The 20878-nt window shown below is 44.2% G+C and overlaps 1 protein-coding gene across 3 annotated transcripts; it reads right to left on the bottom strand.

The window, feature by feature from the left end:
- Positions 1-13239: 13239 nt before the first annotated feature.
- Positions 13240-18241, bottom strand: LOC147964810 (protein neprosin-like). Of its 3 annotated transcripts, none has more exons than XM_087531315.1 (6): positions 18121-18240; positions 17902-18006; positions 17616-17795; positions 15872-15925; positions 15165-15311; positions 13240-13669 (listed from the first exon to the last, which is right to left on the bottom strand). In XM_087531315.1, exons 1-6 carry the CDS (start codon positions 18208-18210, stop codon positions 13316-13318), a joined length of 930 nt encoding a protein of 309 aa, XP_087387441.1. In that variant the 5' UTR covers positions 18211-18240; the 3' UTR covers positions 13240-13315. The 3 variants fall into 3 exon arrangements, with proteins under 3 accessions (XP_087387441.1, XP_087387442.1, XP_087387443.1); XM_087531316.1 differs by having other exon boundaries at positions 17902-18003; XM_087531317.1 differs by lacking the exon at positions 15872-15925 and having other exon boundaries at positions 18121-18241.
- Between the last annotated feature and the right edge of the window lie 2637 nt (positions 18242-20878).

The raw sequence follows: 20878 nt of genomic DNA, 5'->3' as shown, positions 1-20878 counted from the left end.
ACCGGATATACACCCTTCTTTATGGTGTATGGTGCAGAGGCAGTTCTGCCCTGCGACATAATTCATGACTCACCTCGAGTGCGCATGTACGAAGAAAGAGAAGCCGAGCTTTATCGGCAGGACAGTCTGGACACCCTGGAGGAGCACGATGTGGCAAAAGCCCGTTCCGCATTCTATCAGCAACAGGCTCGCAGATACCAAAGCAGAGAAGTACGGGCCAAAACTTATAACGTTGGTGAGTTAGTTCTACGCCTGCCGGAGAAGAAAAAGACCAAGCTCGAGCCCAAATGGGAAGGTCCCTTCATTATTGACCAAGTTCTGACCGGTGGAGCGTACCGTCTACGGGATGCATCGAATAATCGACTTGAGCCGAACCCATGGAACGCAGCCAGGCTCCGAAGATTCTACGCCTAGCGCCGGACTCTATGTTCGTCTCCTTCCTCTGCCCATTTTTTGAATATATATTATCTGTCTTTTTTCTCTTTCTTTCTTTTATTCTTTCTCAAGGCCTTGAAGGGCCAACTTGTGCCTCGCTTGCACACTATAGATGCGCTAACCGCGCTCATTATACCTGGGGGCTTCTTACACAGAAGCTTAATTATCTATCTGGGCTTCATGCCGAGCACATGTGTTATTCTTCCGCATGTACCTTTTCTTCGCCATTATATGCATCGATATGACTTAAGTTTTGGCCAAGCTGGGTTGCCTGGCTCTTGTATTTATGCTCTGCGTTCCCGTTAATTTGGCTAGGGCATAAGGGGAGCACCTCTGCGATTGTTACTGCCGGGTCAGCCGGATGTGTACCTCAGACTGGGTGAAGCTGAAAGCTAGCGTTCTTAAGAGAATATTCGGTCGGTGAACAAAAGATGATTTTTATTTATTTTCCATATGTGCCCCCAGATGTTTTTTCCCGCGTTTCCTCTCGCAGTCCGGACATGCACTTTAGGGCATGCGTACCCAAGGAAAGGAACCCTTAACGAAACTATTCTCCCTGGAAGATGTTTCTTACTACCCATGTAATATAACATAACTAGTTGCGCACTTGTCTGTTCAAGCACTAATGACCCCTACGCCTGGTCTCCACGCATACCCCGGTTCTTATATAACTGAGCGGGTATTCGGATACACTCCGGAATATCGGGTCCCGAGGTTGAAGCGAAAAGGTCTGCCATGACAAATGATCTACAATCTGGCTAGAAGGCATTATACATGTCACTTTAATTACATAATCATGTAGACTGACTAAATTCCTCTTCTATACCATCCAACAGGTGGTCTAGCCTACAATCCTGTTGGGAATACTTTGCGACTAATTCTACTTGCCCGTAGACTAAGCTAACGGGGATCTCTTTCCCTTCGGGCCCCACAGGTCCGACCTCGGCCATGTGATTTGGCTCAGCCTTGGTATACCGCGTCTTCACCATGGCTCAGGCTTCCCTGGCACCTTGACGGCAGGCAGATATCTTCCATAATTTGAAGCGCCGCCGTGCTCCCTTGAGCTTGTCCACAAGCTCTCCAATGCCTTCTGGCAGGGAGACGGATGGCCACAAGGCCTGGGCAATACCTTGCATCACCTGCCGAACTTGTTCGTGCAGTTGTGAGAGTTCGGATAGAAGATCACCCGCAGACCCGGGCATCTCCTCCACGGGACGACCCGTCAGCATACCTGCAGACATAACTCTGTTATCCGGCTTCTCCGCCGTCCCCTTTATTAAGGGTTCGTTCAAGCACTTACTGAATATGACGCATCGAAGCCGCTTATTCTCCTTCTCGGAGTCCGCAAGCTGGGCTCGAACATCTTTCAGTTCCACACTCAGCTTGGTATTGGCGTCTTGGAGATTGTTTTTCTCCCGCCTGACCTTAGTCAGCACGCGTTCACTAGCCTTTAGCTGTCGTACGGCGTGCTGCTCCTCCGGTTTCTCTCCGGATTCATCTACAACATCTATTATTAGTTCTGCAGCCATGCCTCACGCCATATGGTACCTATCATTCTTCGAAAGAAATGTTACCAGCTGGGGACTTTTTAGGTTCCTTCAATGCGGTAACAACGGCCCGAAGTTGGGTCTTGCAATCCTCTAGCTCCTGTGACAGTTGACTATTCTTCTCTGTAAGAACCTGCACAATAAGATGATCCCTAAATCAGTTCTGCTAACTGTTTAAAGTCTCAGGGGCTACTGATACATATAATCGTCAGATTTTCTTACCCGTACATACTTTACATACTGGTCTGTGGCTCTGGCTAGACCATTTTGAGCAGCACGGAGGTATGCCTCTCCAGAATTGAAGGCATCAAATGCCTCTAGTGAGAAGCAAGTGTCTCGAAGTATGGCCCGGTGACGCCTATGATTCATGGCGCTCTCCACTTCTGAATTCGTAGCGGATAGCCTATCCGCATCCTCTATAGGGGGAGTATCCGGCATCCGCCCCATGTCGGCTTCCCCCTCTATGTCCGGTCCTGGAGCCCGACTGGTGGAAGCGTGATCGGCAGTCTCACCAGACATACTCCGGAGAGCGTTTTTTCTGTTAAAGAAACATGGACGTCATTACATTTCAAGAAAGACGACAACCACGGAGTGGGGTTTCTGTCATACCTTTGCGCCGCCGTCTCCGTCCTGACCGCCTTCCTTTTTGGCCTGCCCGGCCTCGGTGCCTCTTGTTGGCGAGTTGCTGCGGGTTCGACATGGCGTCCCGAATGCCTTCCCTGTAAAAACACCATATGTATATGGTAGGTGCAGTGTCTAAAAGGGGATCCTAGTTTATGGAATTGGGATTTTTGGTTTTTCTTACGTGCGACGCAGGAAGCAATCCGGGATAGTCGGCCGTAATGGCCACCATGGCGTCATCACAGCTTAGTTGATAGAACTGCCGGTCTATCAGCTCCATGAATATGTCCGGATCTTCTTCGAGTCCGGGACCGAGGGCCCGGTCAGGGTCCTATGGTTGTGGAGATGTGTTGCTGACCTCCCTTATGGCTTTTCGCAGTTCCTGCCCCAAAATGGCAAGGTGAGTACCTATGACAAAGAATGCAGGAAGAATGGGAGTAAGGAGATATAACTCACCCAGCTTGGAGGGTTGTACATGGAGAATCCATCCCGTGGCTTGATGTGGATGAACTCCTCTTCCTCCCCCTTGAACAATTCAGACAGAATTTTTGCTAAAGCGGCAGCGTTGTCCGGACCCTTACGCCCGCAACGGGTGGTGTCATCTTCCCCGTTAAAACACCACATGGGGTGCCATTGATATTGAAGTGGTTGCACTCCCCGCATTATGCATATTGACATAACCTCGATTACTGTCAATCCTGATTGAGCCAGCGCTTTAATCCGATTCATCGGGTAAAGGACTTCTTCGTTGTCTTCCTCCTGGGGACTCCGTGGGCGCCAACTTCGGCGTTTCTTCAGAGGAGCATTGCTAAACTTAGGAAGACCCCGCCGAACAGGGTCCGGAAGGGGGACGTCCTCCATATAAAACCATTCCGAAGGCCAGTCTTCGGACGTTTCTTCGGAGTACCGGACAGGTATCTGGTTTCGGCGATGCGCCATATTTCGGCTCCGCCCACTTGATAAAGTGACCCCTTCTGTGTGCGAGGTACGAGGCAAAATAACCTTTTCCACAGCTCAAAATGAGCCTCGCAGCCCAGGAATAACTCGCAGAGGGCAACATAGCCGGCGATGTGTAAAATGGAAGCAGGGGTGAAATTATGCAGTTGGATGCCGTAAAACTCCAGGAGCCCGTGGAGGAACGGATGAATTAGAAATCTGAGTCCCCTTAATAAGTAAGGAACAAGGCATACCCGCTCCCTCATCGAGGGGCTGGGGAAGCTCTCCGCTTGCTCCCCGCCATTTTAGGTGGCGAGCCCGGCTCGGACGGGAACCATATACGCTGGAGGGAGAAATCCCTTGGTCTGCAGCTCGACTAATCGACTGTGTGGGACGGAACACGTCTCCCAATCACCGGGCTTAGGGCTACGAGGGCGGGAGGAGGAGTTGCGGAGGTCGGCCATGCTGGAGTGGATCTTTCCGAAGCGCGCTCCGATGAATTCTCGCTGGGGGAGGATGGTATGGATTGGATCTAAGAATCCCCATCCCTTTAATAGACAATTTATTTATCTGGCTAGGGGGGCGAATGTAAAAATGCCTTGGCTCCTCGTATTCATTCAACGCGTGGAAGATAGCCCTTATTGGGCGCGGAAAGCCAAGAAGCCCAACATTTATGGTACCGGACACTACTTGACAAACGTTCGAAATTTGGAGAGGAACCCGCCTTGCAATGCCGAAGACAACACTGCGCGCCAGACTCATCGTCATTGAAGCCTGGTTCAGGTGCTACTGAGAGAGTCCGGGATTAGGGGGTCTCCGGACAGCCGGACTGTTGGACTATGAAGACACAAAATTTAAGACTTTGTCCCGTGTCCGGATGGGACTCTACTTGGCGTGGAAGGCAAGCTAGGCAATACGGATATGTATATCTCCTCCTTTGTAACCGACCTTGTGTAACCCTAGCCCCCTCCGGTGTCTATATAAACCGGAGGGTTTTAGTCCGTAGGACAACATACAATCATACCATAGGCTAGCTTCTAGGGTTTAGCCTCTCCGATCTCGTGGTAGATCCACTCTTGTACTACTCATATTATCAAGAATAATCAAGCAAGACGTAGGGTTTTACCTCCATCAAGAGGGCCCGAACCTGGGTAAAACATCGTGTCCCCTGCCTCCTGTTACCATCCGCCTTAGACGCACGGTTCGGGACCCCCTACCCGAGATCCACCGGTTTTGACACCGACAGCGGCAGCAGCTCAGTCTGATCCAGCTGAGGATTGGGCACCGACCGCATCAGCGGATCAGTCTGATCTACCAGAGGATCGGGCATCGACACCGGCACCTGCTCCGGCATCGGCACCAGCTCTACAAGGAGCACCATCTCCGGCAGCAGTGGCGGCTTCGGCACCTGCACCAACACTTGCACTTGCATCTGCTCCGGCCCGTGCAGTTCCACCGGCAACAGACTGGGCTGCAGTTCGCACTTCATATACCAAAGTCCTTACAAAAACCGACATGTCCACCTTCTTGGTAAGCATTGGCCGCCCAAGTGCTTTGTTCTTTTTTCTTTCCATGTTGTTTCACATGATTCACTGTGTTGATCTAACTGTTTGGGTATGTCTTCTTGTTTGCAAACAGAGAATTCCTAGAGCAACGAGGGAGTCGTTCAACAATCCGGGCGACCGCGGCCAAGTTTCTCTTACCATGTGCAGCCTTGGTGTGAATGAACCTGCTCAATATACCGTAATACAAAGGATGGTCGCATGATGATTGATGCTAAAGGATGGTCAAGGTTCAAATCTAAATCATATCTTGCGGTAGGGGATGATGTCAAAATCAAACTTTCTTGGCAAGGAGAGCTAGTCCAAATCAACTTTGAAATTCTTCAATAGCAGCACGCAACTACCGAACTGATCTATCCTCCGAGAGATTTTGATGTAATAATCTGGCATGGTCAAACAAGTGTCCTGTGTGTATAAGTAGTACAACAGTATTATTTATCACATGGTATATCATTGATAGAATTGCAACTCTGATTGTTGGTTAGGAACTGTCATTCGATTTCATTCCAACAGCTGACGTGCTTTATTCAATTATGTGTATTCACCGTGCGATAACATCTAAAACCAGCGCCGTACCGATCGCTTGCAATATGAAAAGCGCTGAGATAGAACACATGGGCCCCCAAACATGCAGGGTCGGCCTGCGGCCCAAAGTCCAGAACCGTGAGCCTATTTGAGTATTATATTCTTAGCTGAACCCCCATAATGCCCGTGCGTTGCAGAGGGAGTATGTTTCTCGGCAAGGTGAGCCTGTGATATAAAAGATTTGTATATTTCTTTACAGAGGGAGTATCTCTCTGTCAAAAAATATATTTATGTGTAACTAGTTACTCCTGTCTTTCTACTTCCTTTCGCTGATATGTGGGGCAACCGGCAACGGGGTCCACGTGCCATATGCACAAATTAGAGTGCACAACTTCACGGTAGACACACCCCGGTCGTAGCGCCGCAGTAATGCCTAATGAGCCATCAAATCACAACCTCCCTTTCCAGCTTTAGCAGTAAGCTAGACGAACGAAGCGGCAATATTTCACTAGGCCTGAATCCCCTTCTCCCTCGTCTGCTTGTTCAGAGAAAACCCCCTCTCGGCGATTGCATAGGGTTTTCTCATGGAGAACCAGGTACGAATTCTTCATCCATCCCCGATAAATCCAAGTCCCTTGGCCGTAGGTAATCCTAGGATGGCAGCCGCCGCCGTAGATGCATTTTTCTTCCTACTGAATCTAGTGTGTTTCATTTGCAGTGCCCAAAGTGCGAGTACCCTACAGGTTTCTGCACCCTCGGCGAGACGCCACACTTGTTCCTTCTCATCCTAACACATCATTTTGAAACGTGCACAATATGTTCCTAGAATCCTCTTTTCTATCCGGGAGGGTGGGGGTTTTTTGAACATGCTATGTTCTCATATTATTTTTCCTGCAATGTATTATTTGCCCTGCCAGAACACATGTACTCAAGATGCTTGGCCTTGCCATAACTGAATACACTAGTTTAATGGTCACAGTGAAGACAAGCCATAGATATAAGTTCCGAGTTGGGTTCATGAACCAAGAAGATCACTGTTTTTTTATGGCCGAACTTGGATAAACTTTCTCAAGTGTTATGGACTGAAAGTTGGTGCACGAATGTTGATGGAAATAGCAGAACCTGGTCTCATCTTCACTGCGATCTTCCACCCCGATGTCGTTCCAATTGTTCATCCATGTTAGTTTTGTATATGGTTCTTGCTTGTTGCCTCGATTACTTCTTAATCCACCTATTCTGTCTAACTAATCACAATTTAACTTTAGAAGTAGCAACGAATCTCTCACGAAGATGCTACTTCTAACTAATATTTTCTAATAATTGGTGGCACGTGTAGGTTTTTCAGAGTTAAGCAGTCTGCTCGTTTGTTACTCTGTAATAACTCGGCTGTTACTAATGGCACTGAAGTTGACTGGATCGACATCCACAAGTTCCTACACTTTATTGATCGTCTTGAGGTCCTTGTGGGGCGTTTCAATGGAGGAAGGCCACGTGGGATATGTGTGCCACTGCTGCACTCGTTGGACAGGTCCAACTGTGTCGAGAAACTTATGGTACGAGCTGTTTTCTGTTATATATGTTGTTCATAAACTATTGCTTATACACAGTTTTACAGTTGTGATCTTCTTGAAACAGGAACTGCCGAGTTCTATTGTTCCTATACAGATGCCTGACCATGGTCGGGTCAGACTTGCGCTTGGTCACAACATGGTGTTTATGTCGACCTACTCAATTCCCCTTGGAGGTGAAAAGATACTTATTCATGGGTGGTCTCAAATAATGAAGGCCCGTCCATCTTGGAGAATAGGACAGAATATTATGTTCATGCTTTTCCATGGCTCTAAAGCGAATATCATGTTTGTTGACCACGTTGCGAGATGAAGCTGCTTTCAGAAGGTTGTGGATGCGCGGGGTGGTGCCTGGGCCTTGTCCTGGGGCTTGGCGGCCTCACCCTTGGTTAACTGTAAGCAAAGTAGCACTGTTTGAGGCGTGCTTTGTACGGTTGAACCTGTATAAGTACTCATACTGCTTTCAGCTTTGGTTGTTAAGTGCCCCTGCTGGTTTCAGTTAAGGTTGTTAAGTACTCTTGCTGCTTTTACAGTCTGTCGTGTTTCTTCAGTCCTGTCTTCCTCCAGCCGCCAAAACCAAACCAGCGACGGTGGGGCCGCCTACTTCCGCCTCCCACGGCTGGCTGCGCCTCAGCGCATGCATCGCCGCCCCACCGTCTCCAAAATCATTAACGCCAATGTCCTCCGCGCGCTTTGGTGCGCTCACCGCGGTGCCACCCTCTCGCGTTGTCAACATGGTCAACAAACAACAGGAATCGGTAGAAGTACATGGAGAGGATGACAGTAGAGGCCCACCACGTCAGCATATGGAAAAATAAAATGCTTCCTCCTAGTGTTTTCCTGACATCTGGGACCCACGACATTGTGAGCGTATATAGTCAATAGACAAGAGAACAGCACAAGATCGGCTGAGACCTGGGACGTAGCTACTCGAGTAGTATGTTTTTGTTTGGTATTGTTGAGACGGAGTAGGGTTTGAACTAGGTTGTGGCCCGTCTAGCCCAGGCTTATATTTTATGTTCACCATGTGACCAGCCCAGCTATTTTTTCTTTGTGAAAATGAGCGCAGTTTATTTTTCTGAAGAATACCCAATCCATGCCTACTTATTTTTCTACGCCCTGATGGGCTGCAACTCTTTCAAGATGCCTGCAAATCTTGAAACTAATATGAAATGGGTTGTAAATATAAAAACAGGTGACAAATTGGCAATTACTTTATAATTTTTGAATTTTTTTCACATTTTCAGATTCCTATTTCACTGGGCATTAACCTAATTTAAATATATCTTCAAAGTACTTTAAATCTGGCTCGACATTTCGGTATTAAAAATAGTTTGGAACCCACAGAAATATGCAAAATTGGCCCTGGCCAACCAAAAAACGACTGCAATAAATTGCATAAGAAGTTGCCATGAGCTATATATAAATTATTAAAAAAAGAGGGAGTGGTCTGACTTGTGGGCCTGTTTAGTTGACGCGTATGCAAGATTTTTTTAGTTATTATATACGTCAACAAATGATTCTAGCAGACGTAACCATTGGATGTCAATCCAACGGCCGTCGTGTTTCTTCAATCTCTGATCTTCTTGCTCTAGCTGCCAAAGCAGCGCAGGCGGGACCGCCTACTCCCGCCTCCCATGGCCGGCTATGCTGCCGCGCAGGCCTCAGCGCCCCCTACTACTCCCACCGCTGGCTAGGGCATCCCTGTACTCACCCACACCCCCTGTTATTCTGTGGCGACGGCAGCCTCACACCGCAGCCGAACCGGTGAACCCTCGTACTCCTCTCCGCACGGGCTTACACTGTCGTGTCTTCCCCGGCTTCACGTCATCCCCTTCCTAGGCCCCGCCGTCGTCCACCGCCGTGGTGCTCTCGGCGTGGCGTGGTCAATGTGGTCAACGATCGACTTCCATCGGAAGAGTACTGTACGTGGAGAGGCTGACAGCTGGGTCCACGGCAGCCGCAAGGAAGTGCCTCCTTATTACGCGGAAAATAATTATTCCTCCACCTGACAGCAGGGACCCACTGGACGGGCCACCAGTATTTCGCGAAAAAAAAATGTTTACCCCTGACAGCTGGGACCCACAGGACGGGCCACCGTATTTCGCGAAAAAAACATTCCCCCCACTGTCAGCTCGGACCCACCGGAAGTGCCTCCTTATTACGCACAAAAAAATGAATACCCCCTGCTACCTGGGACCCACCTTGGTGGGAGGCTGACTTGTGGGCCTACTAAGTTGACTGGGACGGAGGCCTTTGTCAACTTTAGTCAATATATGAATGATTCTAGCTCCAGTGACCGTACGATGTCCATCCAACGGCCGTAGTGCTTCTTCAACCTCTGGTCTTCTTGCACCAGCCGCCCAAAGGAGCCGGTCGTGCCGCCTGCTCCTGTCGCCCGTGGCCGGCTGTGATGCCATGGAGGCCTCACCACCCCCTACTACTCCCACCGCTTGCCAGGCCATCCCTCTACGCACCCACACCCCCTGTTATTCTGCGGAGACGACAACCTCACACTGCAGCCGAACGAGTGAACCCTCATACTCCGCTACGCGTGGGCATCCACTGTCGTGTCTTCCCCGGCTCTGTGTCGTCCCCTTCCTAGGCCTCGCCGTCGTCCACCGCCCTGGTGCTCTCAGCGCGGCGTGGTCAACGTGGTCAAGGAATGGCTTCCATCGGACGTGGACTGTACTGGAGAGGCTGACAGCTGGGTCCACGGCCGCAGCAAGGAAGTGCCTCCTTATTACGCACAAAATAATTATTCCTCCACCTGACAGCGGGGACCCACCAGACGGGCCACCGTATTTCGCGAAAAAAACGTTTCCCCATGACTGCTGGGACCCACCAGCTACATCTTCGCACGCAAGGAAGTGCGTCCGAAAAAAAACGATTCACCCCCCTGACTGCTGGGACCCACCAGCTACATCTTTGCACGCAAGGAAGTGCGTCCGAAAAAAATGATTCGCCCCCCTGACTGCTGGGACCCACCAGCTACATCTTCGCACACAAGGAAGTGCGTCCCGGCAAAAAAAAGATTCCCCCTGACTGCTGGGACCCACCAGCTACATCTTCGCACGCAAGGAAGTGCGTTCGGGCAAAAAAAATGATTCGCCCCCCTGATTGTTGGGACCCACCAGCTACATCTTCGCAGGCAAGGAAGTGCCTGACAGCCGGGACCCACCTGGTCGAAGTGTACGTAGCGTTGTCATTCTGGTCACGAACGTGTACGTACATATATACTGGTCGATGTAGAGGCGTGCACGTGTCGTAGTAGAGGCGCGTACGTGTCGTAGTAGAGGCGCGCACGTAGCATGTACACGTACGTACAGCGGCTAGGATGCAAGAAAGAAAATCCGGCCACGTACGTACATACGGGCAGGGTCTCGAACGCCTACTCGTGCATACGTACGGCCAGGGCTCGTGTACATGGCTGGGTCGGAACCGAGAAACAGCGTCGTCGTCGTGTTCATGGGGAGGCAACGGAATGCATCATGTTCATGGGGAGGCAACGGAATGCATCGTGTTCATCGGGAGGCAACGGAACGCGTGGGAGCCTACCGGCTGGGTCGGAACGGAATGCGTGGTCGTGTTCATCGGGAGGGCTTGGACGGAAGAGGCGATGGAAACGAGGCCTGGTGTACCGCACAACGGAGGAAACGTACCTCCTACGTTCGGAACTAGGTCATGTTGATCGGGAGGGGTCTGGCGTACCGCAAAACGGAGGAAACGGACCTCCTACGGTCGAAACAGGGGTCCTGTTGATCGGGAGGGGTGTGGCGTACCGCAAAACGGGACTCCATGGGATACTGTTCATCTCCACCGTCGACCTCCTCCATCCTCCACGGGCTACCGTCGACCTCCTCCAGCCTCCACGGGCTCCTGTTCATCCAACCTCCAACGCGTGCTACTCCACCGGCTACTGTTCAACCACCCCTCCACGAGCACCCCTCCACCGTCTACAGTTCATCCAGCCCTCCACCACACCACGGGGTCCTGTTCATCCAGTGGCAACACCACCGCTCACTGTTCATCCACCCCCCCTGCAACGCTCACTGTTCATCCCAGAGGCAGCATCGATCGGCTTCAGTTAGCAGCAGTAGCGAAGGAATCGCTCGATCGGGTTCAGTTAACATCCATCGATCGATCGCTCGGGTTCAGTAACGCGTAGCCTGCAGTGCAATCACTCGGGTTCAGTTAGAGCCCAACGCCTCGCTAGGGTTCTGTTAGAGCCAACGCCTCGCACACACGCGCGTACGTGTACGAGAGAAACACGCATCGCTCGGCCCCCGACCTCCCACCATAACCAGGAACTCCCCGAAATTTTCCTCCCCCTCGCTTCTACCATGTTTTTTTCCGTCAGGGACGGCCCAAAGAATGTCATGCATCTGCGTCTCCAGCCCGCCCAGGACGAAAAGCCCATTTTCTGTCATGATTTTTTGTCATAGAAGTAGGAGCCCACCACATCTATGATGATACCGGGTTTTGTCACAATTATCGTCATAGAAGTGGCATATGTATGACAGAAAAAAAATTGTTCGGCCCAAAATGTCACGGATGTGTCTTTTTTTGTAGTGTAAGCACTTCTCCCATTCCAAGAAAGATCAAGGCCAAACCAAACTGATAATTCGAAGAGACTTGCAAAGATAACCAATCATACATAAAAGAATTCAGAGAAGATTCGAATATTGTTCATTGATAGACTTGATCATAAACCCACAATTCATCGATCTCAACAAACACACCGCAAAAATAAGATTACATCGAATAGATCTCCACAAGAGAGGAGGAGAACATTGTATTGAGATCCAAAAAGAGAGAAGAAGCCATCTAGCTAATAACTATGGACCTGTAGGTCTGAGGTGAACTACTCACACTTCATCGGAGGGGCTATGGTGATGATGTAGAAGCCCTCCGTGATCGATGCCCCCTCCGGCGGAGCTCCGGAACAGGCTCCAAGATGGGATCTCATGGATACAGAAAGTTGCGGCGGTGGAATTAGGGTTTTTGCTCCGTATCTGGTCATTTGGGGGTACGTAGGTATATATAGGAGGAAGGAGTATGTCGATGGAGCAACAGGGGGCCACGAGGGTGGAGGGTGCGCCTGGGGGGGAGGCGCGCCCCCTGCCTTGTGGCCTCCTCTTTTGTGTCTTGACGTAGGGTCCAAGTCTCTTGCATCATGTTCAGTGAGAAAATCACGTTCCCGAAGGTTTCATTCTGTTTGGACTCCATTTGATATTCCTTTTCTTCGAAACCTTGAAATAGGCAAAAAAACAACAATTCTGGGCTGGGCCTCCGGTTAATAGGTTAGTCCCAAAAATAATATAAAAGTGGATAATAAAGCCCAATAATGTCCAAAACAGTAGATAATATAGCATGGAGCAATCAAAAATTATAGATATGTTGGAGACGTATCACAAGACTGGAGGATAGTACTTACTGATTCCTTAGTCAATCTGATACGAGATCTGGTAAACTCAGCAACGAGGATAAACTCCTCCATATCCTTGCCTTCCTCATAGTTGATGGTAACTCCCCATTTCCTCCAAACTTCGGCCGCAAAGTCTTGGCCTCTGTCAAAGTTCAGATCTGCAAGCGACATGGTGGGGTGAGGACGGATCCAGCGAGTAGGGTGGCAGTAAATGGCGAGGCGGAGACCGCCAAGGCTGGTGGGGAGGTGGACGCCAGGGCCAGAGTGGCCACCGGCGGCGTTGGGCTAGGAGCGGGGGGCTCAGGCCAGGGCACATGTAGCTCCTATTCCACCCCAAGATTTGTTGTTTTGTGTGCCTTTGTGACATAGGAATTTAGGAACGTTCGCCTTTTGTATATTCTCCAAGTCCGGCAAGGTTCCTGCATCTACGAACATTAATTCGTCTAGTAATTAGTAGCTTATACCAATAAGTTATCAAATGGTGTATCTGTATTCAGTACATAATTAAGCGACACATTGATCGTGCGACATGCACAATCAGTGACTAAGCTAGACTGGGATCCCACAACAACACACATCCTGATAAAAAAATATAAATCTTAACATTGTTTCAAAAATTATTTTAATGGGATATTTTATTCATAAGTATGAGACATTACAAGGGAGCTACATGGATCCACGTTCCTCAAGATTTCAAACAACACAATGACCTGGGCCCCCATAGAAGAAGTGACCAGATACGATAGTAGAAAGACGATAACAACTATGATAAGTCACATTAAATGGTAAATCTTTGTTGATGTCATGAGTAGAGCCTTCTGCATCAACAAATTTTAGATTCTTGAAGGAGGCGGCATTTCTCCCTGGAAATAACCCGCTCCCCATTGGAGGACTTGGTTGTGCATGTGGGTGGCTTGTGAAGCCACCAAAAGAAATAATTAATTGTTTCTTTTCCATGTCCGAGAATAATGATTTGGGAAAGTAACCAACTAATTTTGCAGGACTATTGAATCCATAGTGGACTTGCCAATCACCAGATTTCTTATCCTACAAGGACAACATGGAATGTCTTATGCTAGAGAATGAATAGAGTTAATATTTTTTTATCTTGAATAATAGTGGTACTCATTTCTTCCATCATATAAAAAAACCATATATTGCCATGATATGGATATAATAGCGTGAAAATTTATTAAAGTCTAATTAATTGTTCGAACACCACATATACTATTGCAGGTCGTATTTTTTATTCAAGAAGTCTACATGGGGACGATACCTTTTACCTTCTAGTATGTCATTGTTCATAAATAACTACTCCCTCTATACTGAATTACTTGTCATTGAAATGGATGTATCTAGAACTAAAATGTGTCTAGAATCATCCATTTATGCAACAAGTAATTACGGACGCAGGGAATATTAAACAGAGATTATAACTTTGTATATTAAATAGCTGGCCTAAAATTGAAGCATGCCATCATGTATAATTAACATTTACTAGGATATTGTGTTATAAAAATTTGCACCAATGGAAAAACTTTTTGTAATAATGTTTGGAAGTATACTCTTATGAGACAACATATATATGGCATATGCAAGAAACTATGAAGAAACAACTATAGGAAACTACCGCCAGTTTTCAAACATCGCATAGTGAAAATATTTCAGCACTTATTTTGTACATCGCTTTGACATGGTGTCATGTGGTGGTGAGATAGCAGTGGTTTTGTAAGTATGTGGGAGAAAATAAGTCTAAGTTGTCCATAAGAAAAAGTGTGCTTGATGGTAATTCTTCTACATTCCTCCCTATTATTATGTAGAATGAAATATATTACATCTTTCAAACTATGATCAAATGTTTTTGAGAGAGGACAACTAGTAGAGCTAATGTTGAATGGATGTGGAAAGCTGAAATTATACTCTAAAGATTGAAGTTAAGGATTTTACACATTAAACTTACCTCATGGGAAAGCAATTTGGATTGACTTAGTATGTACTAAAAACACAACGCCGTTGTTAACCCTTTAGAGAAACTCAATTTTCCTTGTGTATTAATTGCTTTATCATTATAGATTAATTTTAACATTACTTTCGGTATAACAAAATTGGTAAAATATATCTAAGGCAAAAAACCAGGGGCCTAAAACACCATATCAGTTTGATATAAAAGCCATATAAAAATGTTTGATATAAAAGTAGACCTTATCAACTACTTTTATGGCATAACCTATTTACTGGTGGCATAGAAATAATTTAATTCCATAGGAGTGACTTGTATAGAATTCACTTTTATATACTATATACCTTGTAATATCTATTGTGATACTCCCTCGAACTCATAATATAGTTTGTAAATAGAAATAATTTTTTATATAAACATGGTAAAAGTTTGTCGATATTGTGTCTTAATAAACCTGATGCGTATTATATTACGGGTGGTGGGGGTGTGAAACTTCAATAATTATTACTAGGGGAACATAAGTGGATGTTGAATCATTGATTATGTTAAAATTTAGAAGAGATTGAATGAGAGTATCCTTACCTTGTAAGCCTTGATTGTTATGTACTGCTTTTTATCCCTGATGCTAGACACAGGAGTAATAACGTCCCCAGGAGTTGTACTAGAACTTGTTCTTATGTAACCAGGACATCGAATGTTATAGCATCCATCTGGAGGTGATCCATTGCCCTGTGAGGGCATTACAAAACAAGTCATGTAGTAAGGATATATTATCATCTATTTCATTTTTAAGCTGGAGCAAGTTTACTCACATCTATATTAGTCAAACAAGAATCATCCATGATAAAAAATAAATCATGGCTAGGCCAAGTAATTTCATTGTTTATACAGTTTTTCTTCTACGCGGATGTTTATATGATATTATATCACAATTTTTTTTCATATTGATAGTAATATCAAAATAAATCTTCAATTTCTTGTATGACATAAATTACTTAATATGGGAGGTGAAATAAAAGAAAATAATTTTTAGCACACAGTAGGTTGGTTATGGATATCATGTGAAATTTCTTTATATCCGATGGTAATTTCTCACACGGTGAGAGCATAAGAGTTAAAAAAATATTTGAGAGTCTTATGGTAAGATACGTTCATTCATGCAAATAAGCTTTACTTTCATAATCGTAAAATAATCAGCTACGTGAGTCCACTTTTTACTTATATTTATTCTATTGATGAAAGTATGCATTAACATTAAATTAACTTTTGTTGTTCAAGAGTAAACTTACAGTCCAATGTGTAAGAAAATGTGTATTTGTATCCTTGTAAAGTGCAGGATGGATCTGTGTAAAACCAAAGCAATGTCACTTATAAATTCTGTTATGACATGAGATCATTAATACTAATTGGAGATATAAATATTCAATAGATTATTATTTATAAAATTATTCTTAGAACTTCCAATCAGGAAGAAATATATTTTTCTTCCATAGAATGTACCACCTTAAAAGTGATTATTAAAGAAATATACAAAGAAGCACTATATTAGAGGCCATGGCAATTTCCCTTAGGACAATTAGAGAAAGGAGTTTTTATTAAGGGCTTCTTGAAAGTCCTCAGTAATAAGAAAGTAATTGCATGATTCATCACCACAAACTACATATAAAATAAATGAAAAGTATATTAAATGTATTACACGCTACATGACACCTTATGAAATCATCTAGTAGAGTGTATAAAAAATTGCCTAAAATAATAGTAATAAGTACGTGGGATATTATTTGTTTTCCTTAAAAATGAAAACAAATCCTGGTATTTGTCCCTGATTTCTAATTATATTCTTAGTAAAGTTAATCCATTGTTGTTTTTCACGTGAGAGGTTGCTTCAATGTAAAAAATCGTCCTTGGATTAGCAGGTTCAGTAACATGATAGAAATATACACTCTTCCTTGGTATACCTTTTACATAAAGCATATATCGGCACGAAATAAGGATGTTGCGCCTCCTTTGGGTTAGCGGGTTCGGAAATGTGACATGCACTATTTAATTACTTATAATCCCCACAGACTAATGTAGTTTATCTATGAATAATATCTATGGGCCATATGTCATATGGCCGCCATTAGTTAATGTGTGAGTACATACACTATAAACGATATGAATAGTAGCATATTCAGAATGATGGAACCTAACACACAAAAACATAAGGTGCGACAATGATAATGTTTCCATTTCAAAAATCATTATTTAAATTCCTAACCAGTTTAGTAATTAGTACCAACTAAAATATATGTACTAGTTAGGTAACACTTTGATATTTGATGTTCAATTAGCCCTATATAGGCTTAGCGTGATTTGGTAGAGTCCAAGCATTGTTGCTCCCGATCTAGTGGTCATCGTTGGTATGAATTACTGTTTCTTGCTGCTTCTTCCTTGTCCTATGCAAGGGGCTATGACTGAGCCAAATAGATGGGAGACCATCGGAGGCGGTTTACTGGAAACAAATATGAGGACGCACTCTGAGGATGGTAAACAATTATGATGTCATGATGTTTCTATATGTTTCATGTTCCCTGTGTAGTGGATCCATCTCCCATATATGTATGTGCTTTAAGACTATATTAGGCACAATAAAAACATAATTCATATCCTTGTTTTTATCCTATCATGGAGATGCATGGCCAACTTAAACACCATCCTTTCGTCCACCCAAAGCTTCTACTACTTCACTAAAAAATCAACATTGTCTGCGGCAATAACACTATGAAGTAGAGCAAAACTAGCATCAGTCCTATGGCAACCTTATTCTCCCATTAGGACATTTTCTTATAGCTAGAAATCCCTAAAGGAACTAGCCCTGCACCACTAAGATTTATGAGAGTGATACACATAATGCTGATAAAAGCAACCAAACATGTCATAAGAGAGGGAGGACAAGAGGAAAAGGAAAGAAATTTAACTCTAAAAATATACAGTCTAAACAACAAAAGTGGAACTACGATGATACAAATTTATAGTTAAAAGGTAACTTACATGCCATCCAAGTGCAAATCCAGTAACGGGAGATTTTCCATCTTCTCCTCTACTATAGATCCAAATTGCCGCCACACTTTGTTCTTCATGTCCTAAATGAAATCCATAGACATCCATCGTAGCTTCTAATCCATAATAATTATTACCATCTAGCCTTTTGTTCCATAAGTGAACTGAGAACTACCAAAACACTAATTTTCTTAGTCACATTGTAGAGAAATACATATTTTGGCATAAAAGATAATATACACAGTTATAATACACTAGATACATGCATAAGACTCACATGATTTATCTGCTCCTCAGAAGCTTGAGTAGAGGCTTCATCTCTATTGATTGGAGGAATTTGTAATGGCCATGGAATTGACTGAGTTTTTTCCTTGATATTCTTCTTGATAAAAAATGAACCAATCAAGAAAGTGAAGCATGACTTAGTAAATACTTTTACTATATCAGAATATTGAAACTGATCTAGAATATATAATTATCATCTGAAACATGCTACCTCTTCCTTGTAGCCAAAACATCCTCTTATGGTGGCTCCAGAAAGAATTAGAACACAACATAATGCAATTTTTGTAGAGGTCATTTCCATTTTGCAGACCAGAATTGAACAATGATGTCTAGAATTGTCTCGCTTAAATAGTGCGAAGTGATGAGAGAGGAGTTACACATCATTGAAGGTTGAGATATAAGATAATTTAATATAATATAATCTCCAATATTAATAGTCGAACTGAGAAAATGAAGAAGGTGCAATTATAGACATGTATTTGAAGAGGGGTCGCATGCAGGTTGGACGGTGACCAAAAATAAATGCATACAAACTATATATTTATCTTAAATAAAATAATTAAAGAAACAAATACTGGGCATGCATTTTGAACTATTCATAGAGAGATATTATATTGTTGGGAAGCATTGAGAGATGGTTTGATGGTGGTTGGTGGTGGAGAAGGAACAATAGGAAAAACACCTTTTATATAGAAAGGAAAACGTTAAATACCCAAATAATTAGTGGCATTTATAATTTGTAGAAAACTAGATAAAATATGGATTAGCCAAAAACATAACTAAAAATATCTTCAATGTAAATTGATCGCTTGAAAATTGTCAAAAGATTCCATACTTATCAAAATCATTTTCTACCATAATCATTATTGGAAATGCATTAATGGGAAGTCCTTTGTGACTTCACCATGTTATATATTCCAAAACATAATACGCTATGTAATTTAGAAAACATATAGTGGGAACAATTAGCAGCATAATTTTAGTACACAATATAGTCAGTCACTTAACCTCTTTCAAAGCATGTATATCCTATAAAATACATCCTATAACACATGCCTAGTGCCATGAAAGGGTGGTTTAATTAATTGTACGAATGCAAAAAATATATTAAATTTGAGGATATATATTGGTTGTGAAAGACCAATTAATACAATGAAACAAATTTCAGGATATATACCAATCCAGAATTCAATACACATATAATATAATATATTCTCTTGAATTAGTAGATAACAAAAGCCAACATGAGAACACACCGAGCCCGCGTGGGCATAGATGGGCGTTGGGGGATGGGAATGATTAAATATGGGTACACTACGATCTTCAACATAAATAGAGTTGCAACAAATAATGAGGGACCATTTCTAGGCTTTCAATAACTGGATATGATAAGGTCAATTGTTGAGAGTTGGGTGAGATACATGAATTTTATTCACCACTTTTAAAGGTAAATACTATACTACCATGCATACTTGATCACCATTCCATAGTATTTACTTCAAGTTAATCTTGCATTACATATAAGTTCTGGAGGTATTGCTAGAAAGTTTCTCCAAGAAGAAATTAATGTTTGTGCAAAAAATCACTTTTCTGAAGGGAAGAAAAATAGAAAAAGGTAAAGTTGTTCTTCTTGGCTTAGATGGACGCATGGGATAAAAGCTAAAAAGTGGGGGTGCAAGGTGGGATGAAGAGTCCCACCTAGGCACCTGCAATTTTAGGTGCCTATGCAAGGTTGTTGATAACCCACAATTATAGGGGATCGTTTGTAGCCTTTTTAGATAAATAACAGTGTCGAACCCAACGAGGAGCTAAAGGTAGAACAAATATTCCCTCAAGTTCTATCAACCACTGATACAACTCTACGCACACTTTATGTTTGCTTTACCTAGAATAAGAATAATACTATAAGTACTTTGCAAGAATAAAACTATGAATAAATTGCAAGATAATAAAGTTAATTGTTTAGTATAAAGGTTTTCTCAGACAAGAAAGTTATTTGTCCCTATGCAATTGACAACTAAATCGGTAATCATTGTTGTAATTTTATATGAGGGAGAGGAAAGAGCTAACATACTTTCTGTACTTGGATCATATGCACTTATGATTGGAACTCTAGCAAGCATCTGGAACTACCACAGATCATTAAGATAAAACCCAACCATAGCATTAAGTAGCAAGTCCTCTTTATCCCATACGCAACAACCCCCTTACTCAGGCGTAAGCTTTACCCACCATAAGTGAATCATGAATGTATTGCAACACCCTACAGCGGGCATCCCTCACATTTGTGTGACACGAGGGACACCATAGAACAGCACCAAAATAAAATATACAACTCAAGCCAATCATGATCATCAATCAACCCATAGGACAAACGGATCTACTCAAACATCATAGGACAACCATATATCATTGGGAAATAATATATACCATTGAGCACCATGTTTAAGTAGAGATTACAGCGGGGAAAAGAGGTGTTACACCGCTGCATAGAGGGGGAGAAAGCTGGTGTTGATGGTAGCAAGGTTGTTGATGTAGATCGCCATCATGATCCTTACCCCGACAGCACTCCGACGCCACCGGGAGAGAGGGGGACCCCTCCTTCTTCTTCTTCCTTGGCCTCCCCCAAGATGGGAGGAGAGTTCCTCCTCTAGTCCATGGCCTCCATGGTGGTGGAGGGGCAAGGCCCCTCTGAGATTGGATCTCCCTCTCTGTTATCTTCTGCTTCGCGTTCCTGTTTTCTGGCCTTTCACTGTTTCTTAAATATCCAGAGATCCTTAACTCCTACTGCGTTGAAATTTTAACAAGATATTTTCCTAGATATAAGCTTCCTTGTACCTAAAGTAGATCCCCAACCGACTTATGGGGTGTCCACAAGGCACCACCGCGCGTCACGGGGGCGGCCGCGCCCTGGTGTCTTGTGGAGGCCGTGGGCCTCCGTTAGCGTTGATTCCACCTCCCAAAAATCA

This window comes from Triticum urartu, chromosome 6A, assembly GCF_056163025.1.
Source record: "Triticum urartu cultivar PI428250 chromosome 6A, HENAU_Tu73, whole genome shotgun sequence".
Classification (NCBI taxonomy): domain Eukaryota; kingdom Viridiplantae; phylum Streptophyta; class Magnoliopsida; order Poales; family Poaceae; genus Triticum; species Triticum urartu.
This window is presented reverse-complemented; position numbering and strand designations above follow the sequence as displayed.